General features: G+C 49.9%; 2 protein-coding genes across 4 annotated transcripts in view; one reads left to right on the forward strand and one right to left on the reverse strand.

Annotated features, from left to right (window-relative positions):
* Positions 1 to 8,050, forward strand: CNP (2',3'-cyclic nucleotide 3' phosphodiesterase). 2 transcript variants are annotated; one of them, XM_059670158.1, is made up of 4 exons: positions 1 to 165; positions 1,512 to 2,178; positions 4,465 to 4,604; positions 6,618 to 8,050. In XM_059670158.1, the coding sequence occupies exons 1-4, from the start codon at positions 163 to 165 to the stop codon at positions 7,065 to 7,067; spliced, it is 1,260 nt and encodes a 419-aa protein (XP_059526141.1). In that variant the 5' UTR covers positions 1 to 162; the 3' UTR covers positions 7,068 to 8,050. The 2 variants fall into 2 exon arrangements, with proteins under 2 accessions (XP_059526141.1, XP_059526142.1); XM_059670159.1 differs by lacking the exon at positions 1 to 165 and adding an exon at positions 207 to 326.
* Positions 8,051 to 9,348: 1,298 nt separating this feature from the next.
* DNAJC7 (DnaJ heat shock protein family (Hsp40) member C7) overlaps positions 9,349 to 16,054 on the reverse strand; it is a 34,113-nt gene continuing 27,407 nt past the window's right edge. For both annotated transcript variants that reach the window (XM_059670156.1, XM_059670157.1), the window contains exons 10-14: positions 13,011 to 13,084; positions 12,467 to 12,613; positions 12,080 to 12,232; positions 10,094 to 10,156; positions 9,349 to 9,675 (exon numbers count right to left, since the gene is read on the reverse strand). In XM_059670156.1, the coding sequence (XP_059526139.1) occupies positions 9,638 to 9,675; positions 10,094 to 10,156; positions 12,080 to 12,232; positions 12,467 to 12,613; positions 13,011 to 13,084 (475 nt within the window). In that variant the 3' untranslated portion in view covers positions 9,349 to 9,637. The remainder of the gene's footprint in view (positions 9,676 to 10,093; positions 10,157 to 12,079; positions 12,233 to 12,466; positions 12,614 to 13,010; positions 13,085 to 16,054) is intronic.

The raw sequence follows: 16,054 nt of genomic DNA on the forward strand, positions 1-16,054 counted from the left end.
GCCCCTTCCCGGGTCCGCCCGAGAGCGCTCCGCCCCGCGGCTATGTAAGGCGGCCCGGCGCGGGGTCGCGCGCTCGCTAGACTCCGTGTCCCTCCGCGCAGGCGGGCGGCCCCGGAGAGCTAGTGCCTGCGGAGACGGCGACGGCGGCGTCCCCTCCCCATCATGGTGAGTAGGCGCGGGGAAGGCGGGAGGCGGGAGGCGGGGTCGCGCCTTAACGGAAAACGGGAGCCGCGGGGGACTTTCGGGAGGAAGTACCATATGCACACAAGGCCCTGAGGTTCCCGACTTGAGTTGAGGCTTTCAGGGCGGTCCGGTGCAACCCCGAGGTAGGGGAGAGGCGGGGAGAGTGGACGGGGCTGCGGGCGGGGTGGCGGCCGCGGGAAGAGGAAGGGACTCGGGAGCTGCGGACCAGATGGCGCGTGGCTCCCGCGCGGGCGGGCGTCCCTCGCCTCCCCCTGCCCGGGGCCTGTCCCGGAACCCAGTGGCCCGCTCCCTTCTCTGGGTGCTGACGGGAGGCGGGGCTGGTGTGGAGAAGACAGCGCATAGTAAGCTGTTGTCGCTTGTGGCTTTGGTGGCAGGGAAACAGGCGCGGAGAGGTGCTGAGACACACAGCAAAGCGGGGGTGGAGCGGGGCCCGAACGCAGGTGCCCGAGCCGCCCGGCCCCGGTGCAGGCACAGAGACCAGGGCTTTGAGGGGGCCGAGCGCAGGGGAGGCGGTGGCACGCGTGGTGAATGAGGCCCTTTGTCCAGCGCTCTCCTGCCCTGCCCCCCACCCGCCCTTCTGTGGGACCATTGTCCCCCCATCCCAGACAAGAGAGTATTATCTGTTGCTGCCATTGTTGGGGGAAGGGAGGCAGTCTTTGGGTAACCCTTCTCCACCCACTCTCCTCAGCACACTCAGAGCCAGGGCAGCTGTGGCTGTGCCCAGACATCAGACTCCTACCTCCCAAGAGGCAGGTGCGGAGAGTATCAAAGTTGGGGGTCCCTAGAAGCTCAGCCTCAGACCCTCCCTGCAGGCACTCCCAGCACATTTTTCTTTTTTAATATATTTTTGATTTCAGAGAGGAAGGGAGAGTGGGAGAGAGAAACATCAATGAGAGAGAATCATTGATCGGCTGCTTCCTGCACACTCCCAGTAGGGACCGAGCCCGCAATCCAGGCATGTGCCCTTGACTGGAATCGAACTCGGGACCTCCCAGTCTGCAGGCCGCGCTCTATCCACTGAGCCAAACCAGCCAGGGCGCACATTTTTCTTTAGAGGCGACAGCAGTGTGTTGCTCTGATAGAGGAAAGGACGAGTTTGGGAAAGCTCAGACAAGCCTGCCCTTCATCCTCCACAACCAGAAGCAGTCGGTCCAGGAGAGAGAAAGGCACCCACAATACCCAGGTACCTGTAAATCCAGCTGAGAGCTCCAGGCAGGGAGGGGCTCCCAGTTAGGAAGAGGCCAGAGACCAGGGAACAAGGAGCTACGAGGGACCTGGCTGACCTCTGCTCTTCCCTCCTCACACAGAATAGAGGCTTCTCTCGAAAGAGCCATACATTCCTGCCCAAGATCTTCTTCCGCAAGATGTCATCCTTAGGGGCCAAGGACAAGCCTGAGCTGCAGTTTCCCTTCCTGCAGGATGAGGAGACGGTGGGCACGCTGCAAGAGTGCAAGACGCTCTTCATCCTGCGTGGCCTGCCGGGGAGCGGCAAGTCCACTCTGGCCCGGGTCATCATGGACAGGTACCGTGACAGCACCAAGACGGTGTCTGCCGACACTTACAAGATCACCCCCGCTCGAGGAGGCTTCTCCGAGGAGTACAAGCGGCTGGACAAGGACCTGGCTGACTGCTGCCGCCGGGACATCCGGGTCCTGGTGCTGGACGACACCAACCATGAGCGGGAGCGGCTGGAGCAGCTCTTTGAAATGGCCGACCAGTACCAGTACCAGGTGCTACTGGTGGAGCCCAAGACGGCGTGGAGGCTGGACTGCGCCCAGCTCAAGGAGAAGAGCCAGTGGGGGCTGTCGGCTGAGGAGCTGAAGAAGCTGAAGCCCGGGCTGGAGAAGGACTTCCTGCCACTCTTCTTCGGCTGGTTCCTGACCAAGAAGAGTTCCGAGACCCTCCGGAAAGCCGGCCAGGCCTTCCTGGATGAGCTGGGGAACAACAAGGCCTTCAAGAAGGAGCGTCAGCACTGTAGGTGGTGGGTGGGCAGGGTGGGGGCAGTCAGCCTCATGCATAAGCCCCTGGCTGTGCACAAGGTGCCGCGTGCACAGGACCATGGTGTCCTCGAAGCGCTGGGGGCCGTGGGGAAGCAGGTGGAGGGTCCCCTGGTACCAGGCAGGGGTAGCCTTGGGTAGTGGGAGTAGAGCGGGATCTGGAGAGGTGCTTCCCTTCCATTTGACCCTTTCTTCTCCCCAGTTCCCCTCTCCCAGGGGAATGTAGACCATCTTAGAGGTGGGAAAAACAAATTACTGTCCTAACAGAAAATATGTCAGCATTTCATATGACCTTAGGAGAAGAATCTGTTTTCAAACTCATTTTTAGCAGCAGAACCATTTTTCTGAAATGTTCCACAAAACTCTATGCTGCAAAAACATAACTAGGACTACGGCGACTTCACTGGGGATGATGGTTCTCGGGCCTTGGGCTACAAAGTGCACCTTTTGTGGCATCCCACCTAGTCCAAATGCCCTTGTTTTGCAGATGGAAAGCAGGCCCTGAAGGGATGTGGGGTTTGCCCAAAGCCATAGTGAGAGCTGGGACTTTGTCCACTCCAGCAGGGGCCTCCCAGGGTTCTCTACTGGTAAGGGCTGCTTGCTCCAGTGATGGAGTAGGTTTGTATAAGGGCCCTGGTGACCTTTATTCTCCTGCAGTGGCCTATTGGGGATATGTCACCCATCAATCTGTTCATTTAACCCATTTCTAGTTCCCCCAAATTTTAGGTTATGTTCATACTTGAAATGCCCGCCCCCCAAACACTTGTGTTGCTGAGAGGCAGTAATTAGTGCCTGTTTATGTTCTCGGAGAACTCTTTGCTCGTATCCTAAAGCTTGAATCCTGGGGAACCAGGGAATGCAGTGACCCTGGCCGGGTGTGAGTCCTGCACCTGTGAATAGCTTGAGACAAGCACCCCAGGGGCAGGGCTCCTGGTTAGAGCTGGTGGCTCTGCCCTAGAGTCACTGCCTCTTGAAGCTGCTTTTTGCCATTATAAACTGGAATCCTTTTCTGCCCCGGATGCCACAGGAGAAATGTACTGCTCTCCGAGTAGAGGCCTCCCCCAGGGAGAGTGAGTGACGTCCTCGCAGGTACTTGATTCCGGGAATAAACAGGGAAAACCCTAGTGACTTTGAAGCTAGCCACAGGCTTGGAGTCTAGACATTGAAATTGCAGGAACTTCCAAACCTTGTCTTGTCTACCAGCCACATAGTAACATCCCATTATATCCCAAGGCCATCACATCCCAGACCTTGTATAGGTGCTCACCCATCAAACAAGCCGCAAGGCACACAACATAGTATGGTGACCAGGTAACTATCTCACTGAGTGAACTAGGGTGCTGTTTCGACTTACCTGGGTGGTTTGTGGGAAAACGGGTGTATGGTCACCCTAATTGTTGTACTTCAATGACAGATAAGGGCCAAATGGCTTATAGTGAGCTAGGGAGTTAATTATGCTCTTTCCTGCACCTTCCATTGTATCACATAGTTCCCAACCATCTTTTCTTCTCCTTTTACCCCCCTTTTCATGACTTGTGGATTCCCACTGTAGATGTGATGCTAGCGAATGGCTTATGCTGCCTATCTCTGGGTTACAAGTGCCTTAGTGTTCAAGTCTGGGGATGAGATGTAAACATCTACATAACGTAGTCAGGGAATTTAGCACCTTTTTGTGTGTGTTAATCCTCACCTTAGGATATTTTTTCCATTAATTTTTTTAGAGTGCAAGGGAAGAAGGTATGGGAAGAGAAACATCGATGTGAGAGACACATCGATTGGTTGCCTTCTGCACACGCCCTTGTCAGGGATTGAACCTGGGTACATGCCCTTGACCAGGAATTGAACCTGTGACCCTTTGATGTGTGGGCTAATGCTCTAATCATTGAACCATACTGGCCATGGCTTATGTACCCTTTTTAAGCTCTGGAGTTGCTATTAGTTTGACCAACTAATGAATAAATGATTTACAGTGGAGTGCTCAAGAATTTATGCTTTTTAAAATTTTTTGATTTTAGAGAGGGTAAGGGAGAAAAAGAGAGGTTTGGTCTTCCACTTATTTATGCATTCTATGATTAATTCTTGACTGAGGATCAAACCTGCAACCTTGGCATATTGGGTGACACTCTAACCAATTAAGCTACCTGGCCAGGGCTCAAGAATTTATGCTTAAGGTTTGTTTAACTCTGGGCCTCAATGTTCTTGGTGATAGATGTTGGAATGCCCCTGCTCTCTGCCCTGATGACTCACTCCTCTCTCCCTGCAGTTGCCTCTGGGGATGAGCACAGGGAGAAGGTTGATCTGGTCACCTACTTTGGGAAGAGACCCCCAGGCGTGCTGCACTGCACAACCAAGTTCTGTGACTACGGGAAGGCTGCCGGGGCCGAGGAGTATGCCCAGCAGGATGTGAGTGCTCCTAAGGGACACGGGTGGAAGTGGGGAGGGGGCAGGGCTCTGGAGGTGGTACTGGCTTAAGGCAGGAAAACAAGATGGCAGCTCAAGAAAATGAAATCTGCTCCAGCTCACCCCTCTGCACGGCTTATTGCACAGACCTCAGGCGCCCTTTCTGGGGCCCACCAGGCAGTGCCGCCAGCGTGCGCATTTGTCCTAGGTCTGCCCACCAGTGCTGGTTCACCTATAGGTTAATGGTTGGGAGCAAACCTGCTCAGGCCTCTGGAAGCCTCCATTCAGTCTCAAAGACTAGGAGTCACTTGTCCTGAGGGAGGCTGGTGCTCTGAGGTTTCTGTCCTCAGGTCTGAGGCCTCGCCTTGCCCCCAAGTAACAAGTGTCCTGGAATAATAAGGTTTATTGGCTTGGGAGTACCCATTCCTTCCTCACCTCACAACTGGTATCCTTGCCCACAACGACATGGTGATCTGCTGCCGGGATATACATGGCTGTCTCTAGCCTCCTGCAGATCACCTCAGCAAGGCCTTCCCTGACTCTCCACCATCTCTCCCCACTTCTCTGCCTAAGTTAATGTAGCCAGTTTACTTGTGTGGTCATTGGTCTCTTCCCACTGAAATAGAAGCTCCCTGAGGGCAAACATTTTTTATTTGGGCTCACCTCTCTTCCCAGCACCTAGCCTAACTTCAAGAATAAGTATATATTGTCCTGGCTGGTTTGGCTCAGTGGATAGAGCACTGGCCTGCTGACTGAAGGGTCCCTGGTTCGATTCCAGTCCAGGGCACATGCCCAGGTTGCAGGCTTGATCTCCAATAGGAGCCTGCAGAAGGCAGTTGATTAATGATTCTCTCTCATCATTGATGTTTCTTTCTCTCCCTCTCCCTTCTCTGAAATCAATAAAAATGTATTTAAAAAAAAGTGTATAACACTTTTACTGCCATCTTTAACCATTCATTCATTTAGCAATATGCAGTAAGTGTCTTTTATGGTCAGATGGGCTTTCTCTGAGAAATAGATATAACCAGATGTGCAATCAGATGTAAAGCAAGGTTTTGCTCCAGGCATTTATTTCTCACCTCGTCCTGCCCTCCAGGTTATGGCCTGGTTATCAGCGTAGCTATGACCAGGGAAGCCCAGTACTCATGACAGTAGCACTTATGTGCCTGACATTGTTCTTTTTGTAAATATATTTTTATTGATTTCAGAGAGGAAGGGAGAGGGAGAGATAGAAACATCAATGATGAGAGAATCATTGGTTCACTGCCTCCTGCACGCCCCACATTGGGAATAGAGCCCGCAACTTGGGCATGTGCCCTGACTGGGATTCAAACCACAACTTCCTGGTTCACAGGTCAACGCTCAACCACTGAGCCACACTGACCAGGCCCGACACTGTTCTAAGCTCTTCACCCAGTCACTCCTTTAACCCTCACACGGAGATGGGTTCTAGTGTCAGTACATTTTACAGATGAAGAAGCCAATGGAGAGAGGTTCAACAGCCTGCTCAAAGCCCTGCAGCTAGTAAGGGGGGAGGGGGAGACTAGATTCTAAACACAGGAAGTCTGGCTTTTAACCCCTGGCTCTCTGGCACATTGGTGTTTTGTTTTTTAATATCTTTTTATTGATTTCAGAGAGGAAGGGAGAGGGAGAGAGAGAGAAACATCAATGATGATAATCACTGATTGGCTGCCTCCTGCACAACCCCTACTAGGGATCAAGCTGGCAACCGGGCATGTGCCCTTGACTGGAATCGAACCTGGGACCTTTCATTCCTCAGGCAACGCTCTATCCACTGAGCCAAACCGGCTACAGCGACCTTGTTTTTTCACATTAGCCTCAACCGTCAGTGGAAAAACACTCTGACACCACACAGGCTGTTAGTGATAGTTATGGATGATATGCCTTTTACCAAAGGCTCTGCTCACTTGTGCTCACCTGCCAGACCCAAGCTTCACAGCTGTCCTCTCTGGAGACCACCGCCTCCAGCTTGGTCCTCATTCTCATTCTCTGCAGGTGGTGAAGAAGTCTTACTCCAAGGCCTTCACACTGACCATCTCTGCCCTCTTTGTGACGCCCAAGACAACGGGAGCCCGGGTGGAGCTGAGTGAGCAGGAGCTGCCACTGTGGCCAAATGACGTGGACAAGCTGTCTCCCTCTGACAGCCTGCCCCGGGGGAGCCGTGCTCACATCACCCTCGGCTGTGCGGATGACGTGGAGGCCGTGCAGACTGGCATTGACCTCCTGGAGATTATACGGCAGGAGAAGGGGGGCAGCCGAGGAGAGGAGGTGGGTGAGACACCCCGGGGCAAGCTCTTCTCCTTGGGCAATGGGCGCTGGATGCTGAACCTGACTAAGAATCTGAAGGTCAGGGCCATCTTCACGGGCTACTATGGGAAGGGCAAACCTGTGCCCACACAGGGCGGTCGCAAGGGGGGTGCCTTTCAGTCCTGCACCATCAACTGAGTGTTCTCACCACCCTTTGGTTGCCCCTCTTTAGAAGGGAAGGGGTGCAGAAGGAAGCATGCCCTCTGCTTGATCTTTTAAGATTTTTTTTATTCAGTTAACCTTATAACCTTTTCAAAACTTGTAAGATAACTGCCCCTCTTTTTCTGCCTACCCTCTTCCAGTCTAATTCAAGCTCTCAACACAAAGGGGTGGGGGCAGGTACCATTCAGGAATCTGGATCAGAGCTGATAAGGCTGGGCCGAGCTGGGCCTGGAGCTGCAGCCACAACCATGAGCCCTGTCCAGAGCTGGCTAGTGGGAGAGACCTCAGGGCTCCATGTCCCTTCAGCCACGGGACACTGGTGGTGGGAGAGGGGAGGATCCCTCGGCTTTGATCCTATTTCTTAATCAGTGTGGCCTCAGGAAGACTGAGGCTGCTTATCAGGGTAGAAAAGGAGTTAACCTTTTAAGTGCCTGTCCCTTCTTCACACTGTAACTAGGTAACAGTTTGATAGCTAGGAAAGAAAACAGATCAGTAAGCAGCAGCCACACCACAGGTGGGCTGCTGGCCTCACCCCAGGAAGGGGATGGGGGGCCATCCTTCCTAGTGGTGTGGCCCTGCTATGTGATGGGAGACAGAGGCCAGAGACAGTGCGTGGTGGGGAAGCTCCAGTCTTGCAGTCTGCCCAGCCCATCTTGCCTCCGTGGTGCCTCTGGAGGCCTCTATGCCTCCTCTAAAGGGGGCTGGTGGGTACTAAGAGCCAATGAACTGGACTCCTGGCTGTTAAGGGCTAAGCCCCACCCAGTGCTTTTGAGAAGGGGTTAACACTGCTACATGGACTATGGTTCCTGGGGTGCCCTCCGCTACCCTCTGCTCAGTAACAGAGCCTTGCTAATTAGGTTGTCACTTGGCAAAAAGTGCTTGGGATTTGAGTTACCAACCTGGCTTTGCCCAACCTCAGTAACTTGTAATACTGATAATGAAATAAACCGTGTTAATCCGAGCTGTGTGAGTCTCTCTCCCTTCTGTGCCCATCTTCTCTTCCCTGGGACGAGGGCTGGGTGTGTCTTTGTTCCACAGCTTGGGGCCATCGGTCCTGTCTCCCCACTGCTGGCTGGCCACAGCTGTGACGAGGCTGGGCAGCTGAACAGTGTTGGCTTTCATGAGGAGACAGAAAGAAGAGAGGCTGGTCTTAGACACACACAGAAAGTGGGGGTTGGCTGGGTATGAGGGATGCAGAGAACAGAGTCTCGTCCCCTGTTAACTACTAAAACAGGCCCACAGGTGTGCCCCGCCCAGTCAGAAAGACTTCTCAGAAACAAAACCAAAAACCCCAAACAAACAAAAAAACACATGAAAGACTTCTCAGAGAGGCAAGACCCCAAACTCCTAGTACGGATTTCCCCAGGCCAGTGGTGCTTCAATCACAAGGGAGGGCCTGACTTTCAATCTCTTCCAACAACGGTCTGGACAGCTACACAGGGGAGTTCCTAGGCCTAAATCAGTCATCTCTTCACCATGGCCTTGGCACCAAAGGGGGGGGGGGGGGGGGCGGGGAGGACCGCAAAAGAATAAGGCAGGGGCTCGGAAAAGAAATCATGGTATCTGTTTGGTCCAAGGTCTGCTCCACCATCTCCACCACCAAAGCACCAAAAACCCGTTTCAGACGAAGACCCTAGTGTCTGCCTGGAAATCCCAACAAGATTCCTCACCACAAACACTAAGCCTGACCCGACCGGCATGACATGCGCCACGGCTTCCTTCTCCAGCTTGCTGCCCATGCAGAAAGGGCACCAGTGGAGAAGTGAGGGCATTTGCTAAGAACGGTGTTTCCAACTGTGTTGGCAAATGTCAGCAACCAGATCCCTGGGCCCAGGAGGCAGGGTTTTACCTTGTCTCCATCTCCCTCGAACCTGCAAGAGGAACTGTGAGAGTCCATGTAAACCTCTGTGTAGGTTAGCCTGGCCTGACACACATCCACCCATGCTCTATGTGAGCTTTGGACATACAGAGTTTCTAGTGATTTCTGGTGGCCTCCACCATAAAGCAAGCATGTTTTCTGAACTCAGTTCCCTATGACTGACAACAGACCGGGCCCAGCAGCATACCCAGCACCTGCGCAGCACTTCCATGCTGAACAGGTTTGGGAGAGGCAGCCAGCACCCCACCTGCCACCAGGCTCTGGAAGCCCAGACCCCTGCGGGGCAGCTTGTGAGCCTGAAGGCCACGTCAGCATTAGGTCGGTGCTGGGGGCTCAGCTCTGGCCCACTGACAAAGCAGCTGGCAGAGCAAAGTGCCAGAAAGGATCAAAACATTTTATTCTCTCTCTTTTTTTTAATAAAGTTAAACAGTAAAACAAAAATTCACAAGCTGCCTCCCTGTCCACCCCCCGCCTCCCTCCCCTCCCCGCAGTCTTCAGTGCTGGCTCCCTTTCCTTCACCCCACTCACAGACACAGGGCATCCAACTGAGAAAACGAAACTGCTCTAAGTACATGGAGACATGATGAAGGGAGGAGGTGAATTGTGTCCACATTCAAGGTTAAACTGAGCAAGTCGGCATTTTCTGGATCTGGATGGTTTCCTTTCATTAGCCAAATTGAAAAAAGAAATTCCCGGGACCGGATGCTGTAGGGAAAAAAGGGCTTGTTAGTTGACTGGATTTTCTAGGAAATATCACTTTGCTCTGATTATGGAGAAGTCTCCAAGGGCTGCTTCAAAGTCAGAGAAGAAGCTCTAATGGTATCAAACAGCCTGGGCCCTGGGGTGTTAAGGGAGCACGAGCATGTTGTGAGTATGTGTGTAGCTTCTAACACCTCCCCTCTTGCAGACAAGCCCTGGTACTAAGTAGTTAGCAAAGCCTCCCTGACTGTGAAGGTGTGGCAATAAGGCAAAGGTGTGCCCAGAAAGCTCCCTTCTGCTAGCCTCAGCCACGCTGGAGCGCACAGAGGCCCCACTAGATGAGAATTGAGCTGCATCCAATCATGAGCCCCGTGATCAAAGGGCTCCCTAACTGGGGGCTCCCAAGAACAGCAGGCATACCCACCTTCAAAGCTGAAGCCCCCAGGCCCACCGAAGAATGCCTTGAAGATATTGTTTGCATCAAAATCTGCGGGCAAGGTGAGAAACAAGGAAGGAACAAAAAGGTGAAAAAAATAGAAGTGTTTGAAGGGGAATTTATCATGACACTGAGAATGGGTCTCCAAAGCTTTCCCAGATAGTATCGCCGTCCCTCAGTTTCCCCAACTTCAGACTAGAGGTGAGGACATCTGCCCCACCCTATGCCAATCTTACCACTTGACCCCACTCCTGGGCTGTGTTCCCTTCTGCAGCCCCAGCCCCAAAGGAGAGCGTTCTTTGCCTCAACCCAGTCAGCTGGCCCTCTCTTCTCCACACCTGGGAATGCCACAGACTCCCCCACACTATCTCCCTACAATGCTTGGGGCTGCTACTGAAAAGGCTAAAATTTATCACACACTACCGAGAATAAATATAAGACCTATACTTTATTGTATCTGTTTGATTCTATGCTGTATAAACTGTATTCCAGAAAACTCGTGGTTTATTAAAACACCAAGTAGGTGCCAATCATGGTGCCGGAACTTTGCATATATATCATTTAATCCTAATAACCGTTTGTCAGGATTAAGTATCATTACCAATTTATATTCAATGAAACATAAGTAGGGAGCTCAAGTAATTTGCCCAAGATCATGTGGGTAGTAAAAGCAAAATAACTGATTAATTCCAGCTTCTGTCTGACTCCAGCACTGTGCCCGTGTCATGAGGTCACAGCAGGTCTGATGCCCCCAACCACTGCCTGACCTAAGTTGCACAGAAAGATTTATCTCCACCCCTGAACCCCAAAGGCACACTGTGTCCAAAAGTGAATTATTTGCCAGCACATCTGTTCATCTTCCTGGGTCCCCTCGCTCAGTGAATGGCCCCATTGAGTCTGCTATGCCAGAGTTACTCTCAACTTAGTCCTTTCCCTCCCAACACATTCAAGCAGCCAACTCCTGCTGAGCCCACCATCTCCCAACTGTGCCCGCCAGTCCTTTCCACCTACTGTCTTCCCTCCCTTGCTATTCTCTTCCTCTAAACCACCTCTTTGCTGCTATCACAAATGTATTTCCAGAGTCTAAATCTGGCCCATAACTCCCCTACTTAAAACTATTAAATAGCTTTTGATGGATTATAGCTCCATTACCGGTAAACCTAGGTTTTTCTCTCTCACTGAACTGGAGAGGTCAGGGTTATCTATACATCAGTATTAATCTTATTGTAAGTTCCAAAAGTTTTTCTTAGTGAAGGAAAAGGGGTCGGCATTAGAGAGTGGTCTGAGAAGTGGGCATAGTTCAAGGCCTCTCTTATCTCTGAGCTCAAAGTGAGCAATGATGTTGATAGTTGTGCTTTACTTCATTCTAAGTCTTTTGGGGGAAATTAAAATCTGTGAGTGCTTACAGGAATGTATGATGCAAATAAATATCAGAATACACTTTGTAGTAGGGGCAAAAGAAAGTCCAGCCAATAGGAAAAGCCCATAATCCTGACTCTATCCCCTAAAGCCTCCTGAGGTCTGCTCCAGCTACTCTCTCCACACTGCCCGCCTCGAGCACCCTCTATCCCTCAGAGCCCCTTGGAACTCCCAAGGGTGGTTTACATTTCTGCGCTTCCATGCCTTCCTTCCTTTGCTAAACTCACTCCCCAGTGCCCCCTGGGCACCTGCTACACTTAATTGCACTCACTTGATTCCACGTCTATTAGATCAGTGGTCAGATTTGGTCTGCAGGCAGAAGTTTACAAACCTCTAGACTGGGTTCCCAGAGGTCAGGGAACCTGTTTGATTCATCTTTATTCTTTCCAGCACCCAACACAGTGCCTCACATGCCATAGGTCTAGATCAAGGGCATGCTTTACAAATCACCGCGCGCCACTGGCTGATTACAGTCTTTCCCTCTGGAGTGTCTTCAAAAATATTCTAAAATTCTACAGCTATCAGATGCATCCCAGGTTGCCCAAACCAACTCACCACCCATGTTCATGCCCTCCTCATCCAGGTCCTGTCCACTGTCATAGCGAGTCTTTTTCTTGGGATCAGAGAGGATGGTAAAAGCTTCTCCAACTTCCTTGAACTTTTTCTCCTCCTCCTTCTGAACTTCGGCACTGGCTCCACTGTGCCGATCTAAAGGGGGGAGTACAGGGAACTCGTCTCAAAGTCTCAAGAAAGAAGTTAAAGAGAAAGACCACTTGATGTCTGACTTGAGAATTCGGTACCTCCCAAAATTTGGAGGGCACTGAACTTAGCAACACCTTCTTCCCAGTGAAGCGCCTCTCTGAGGCTTTCATTCTGGACTGAGTTTGGTACTGGGCCAGCCTGGCTTGCTCTTCCCACGGAGTCCACGCCCCACCGCTCTACCTGGATGGTGCATCAGGGCCCGTTTCCGATAAGCTTTCTTGATCTCATCCTCAGAGGCGTTCTTGTCCACGCCCAGAATCTTGTAGTAATCTTTCCTCTGACTCTTCTTTAGTTCCATCTGTGCATTTTTAAGGAGTTGTTTGTGTTCTAAAGGGAGACATCTAGCATCAAGGACAAATCTGATCTGGCTTCCCCTACCAGGTCCCAGCCCAGATGTGTTGGAGTCAGAAGTCTTGTTAACTATACCAGGGGCTTTTCTGGTGTGTTTTCCCCCTGGAGATTAAAAAAAACCTACTCATACTTAGAGTTTCTTACATTGGTCTCACCACAGAGAAAAGGATGTGAAGTTAACAGGCAAAATTTGGGACCAGAAAAATAGATGCCTCGTTCTACCCTCAGGATTTGTTCACTTCTTCCTGGCTGGTGATCGAATAAGCTCCAGCTACAATCATGATCCCTAAATCAAATCACCCGTGTCCAGTTCTTAGGGCCGACAAGCAAGGCCACACCGTTTCCTGAGAAGCATGCTCCCAAATACCTTTACCTTTTGTTTTCTCCGTCTGATACACCTTTTCATAGTCCCGCACTGCTTCTTCATACTGTTCTGTGTCCATGTAACTGAGAAGGAAATACAGGGCAGTCGAGTGACATAAGTAGCAATGGCCTTCAGTATCACTCTAGAGGAAGAGGCATGGCTCAAGCATGAAACACAGACTTTTGGTTGAGATGCTTCATGAAACAGGAGTCCTTAAGCTAGCATGAGAAAAAATTAACCACCACACTTCCTTGAGAAAAACAGAGAGGTCTCATGCCCCTTGCACCCAACCCGCAAAGTGATAGTCTGCTCTGAGCAGAAAGCAACCAAGAGAACCTCCCTTTTGATTTCATAGAGCCACCAAGAGGCATCTGGCCTGCCTTAGGAAAGGCAATGTGAAAGCACCCATTTGATTACTTGAGATTAAAACACACAAGAAAAATTATCAAGTGAGATAAATGGATATGGAAGAGCTTTGAAACCTAGAGTGCCATAAACATGCAGGGCCAGCCTCAATCCAGAGTGGAAGTGGGATTAGTGAGCCACTAGAAGGATCAAGGTCAAGGTGGTGGCCACTGGGGAATGCTTTCATTAAGACCAATCAATCTGAGAGATATAGGTGAGACAGAAAAGGACTCTAAACTTAGGCTTGCTTCCATTTGGATAGTACAAAAGAAAGGAGGGGACCTGGCCCAAGATGGGAGGAATCTAGCTTTTGATAGGCCGACTGCTAGACCTTTTAAGTGTTTCTTCCACAGAAGCCAAGGGGGCATCTTCTGTGTCCTGGTAAGATCACTGGCACCAAGACTGGCTACCAATTATATAGACTGTGGTAGTGGTCGTAGAGACAGACACCATCAGTTGAGGAATGGGAAGTGACTATGCAGTGCAGCTGGCCGACGCACAACAAAGATTCAATTTACTCCAATGCTCCCACACAGGCCCATCTTCCCAAACACCACAGAGCCCACCGGGCTTGCAGGCCAGGCAGAGGAAGTGCTGATTATATAGCTGGCCAAAGAGAAGCCCAACAGTTGAGGCATCTCCGACTTTCTGTCAACACCTTGATTTATGCCTTTAAAAAAAAAAAGATAACTAAACCATGCCCTATGGACACAAATGCTATTAGGAGCTCAGATAACCAATTTACAGGATGAAGTATAATATAAACGGAAGTGAAAAAAAATTGGTAACTGATAACCCTGGGTGTAGAATGATCTGACAAGCAACCTTGATGAACTTTCCAGATCCATATGTGATATGTTCAACAAGCTGGTTTTACAGTGATTTGCATTTTACCTCACACTTAATAAAAAAAAATTCTAGGACATTCTTACATTTAAAAGTTTTTCTGGAGTTGAAGTAGAAAAGTAAGCAAAGCCTTAGGGAAAATGGGAAATTCCAGCTCATGATGGGAAATACAGCAATGATCTGACATCTCCCCAACTTTAGGGACAAACTGAGGCAGACTAGGACAACAATCAGGCCCCTGGTCTGAGCTAACCTCCAATTCTTCTTGTGGGGGCTGTTGCCAAATTCTCAACCAACTGTGCCCAACTATGCTGCTGCCCCCTGTGGTGGGATCTCAAAAGTAGAGCCACTCAGAGGACAGTTTTATTTCTACCACAAAGATGATATGTCTCTGATCAAAGCAACTCCTGATTTTTGTTTATTGTACCCATATGAAAAAAATAACCTCCATTCATCCTCCTCCTAAGAAATCAAGAATGTCTATTCTCTCGCCATTGCAGTATCATGTATCTAGACATACAGGTGATTCTCCATTTTTGCTATTAGTTAAAACTGTAGTAAACATGTATACAGCATCTTGCATCTGTTAAAATAAGTCTTTAGCTGGGTCAAAGGGTACTCTTTTATCTTTCGAAGCTTCCACATTTGTTTGTCAGTGGTTTGTAAAGATGAGATTAACTGACAGTTGGTCTCACAGAATCTATAATTTTGCATTTGTTTCTGTTTCACAGACTTAGTCCTTTACTTAAAAATCCACGCACGTAGCAGTTTTCCTATTTTTAAAAAATGTGGATAATTTTGGCAAAACTAGGCCACCTTCTGACCATCTTCTGCACCACCGATGAGACTCGGGCACTTAAAGAATGATAGACTCATCAGGCAGTACAGCACCTACTCTTTAGAAATGACATTTCATAATGAGGACTGAAGGGGCAATGGAAGATCAATATACAAGTAGGTCTTCCATTAGAAATTTTAAAAATGGGAGGTTCCTTGTCTGGGAAAGAACCTGAAAAAAGATAGATTTGCATTGGCTGAGTGGCTCAGTTGGTTGGGGCATTATCCTGTACACCAAAAGGTTGCAGATTCCATTCCCCATCAGGGCACATTACTAGGTTGCGGGCTCCATCCCCGGTTGGGGCATGTAAGGGATGTAACTGATTGATGTTACATCTCCCTCTCTCTCTGTCTCTCTCCCCTTTCTAAACATATCTTCAGGTGAGGATTTAAAAAAGAAAGAAAGAAATAAGATTAATTTTTGAAAGGGGTCTCTCCTAGCTCTTGCTAATATTCTTGCATGGAGAAGACTCTGGTGGGTCCAAGAGTTAAGATGAACAAGTATGCTCTGGGCACTAAAGGCAGGCATACCCTGGCTCGGAAATCAGCTAGTCAGATGGGTATTTTCTTTTTTTTTTTTTTTATATATTTTTAATCCTCACCTGAGGATATTTTTCCATTGATTTTTTAAAAAATATATTTTATTGATTTTTTTACAGAGAGGAAGGGAGAGAGATAGAGAGCTAGAAACATCGATGAGAGAGAAACATCGATCAGCCGCCTCCTGCACATCTCCTACTGGGGATGTGCGCGCAACCCAGGTACATGCCCTTGACCGGAATCGAACCTGGGACCTTTCAGTCCACAGGCTGACGCTCTATCCACTGAGCCAAACCGGTTTCGGCAGATGGGTATTTTCAAAGGGGGTTCCATATACTGCTGGGAGGTTGAGCTAGATTAAATCTCTTCTAACTTTAAGACTGTCTTTCCTAACCCAAACAAACAGGCTAAGCAAGACTCTCAAC

This window comes from Myotis daubentonii, chromosome 16 (assembly GCF_963259705.1).
Source record: "Myotis daubentonii chromosome 16, mMyoDau2.1, whole genome shotgun sequence".
NCBI classification, from domain to species: domain Eukaryota; kingdom Metazoa; phylum Chordata; class Mammalia; order Chiroptera; family Vespertilionidae; genus Myotis; species Myotis daubentonii.

Excerpts from the sequence above, each read along its gene's own strand:
- CNP (XM_059670158.1), top strand. Across the intron at positions 2,179-4,464 it reads CAAGAAGGAGCGTCAGCACT|TTGCCTCTGGGGATGAGCAC; the intron begins GTAGGTGGTGGG and ends CTCTCCCTGCAG. Across the intron at positions 4,605-6,617 it reads AGGAGTATGCCCAGCAGGAT|GTGGTGAAGAAGTCTTACTC; the intron begins GTGAGTGCTCCT and ends CATTCTCTGCAG.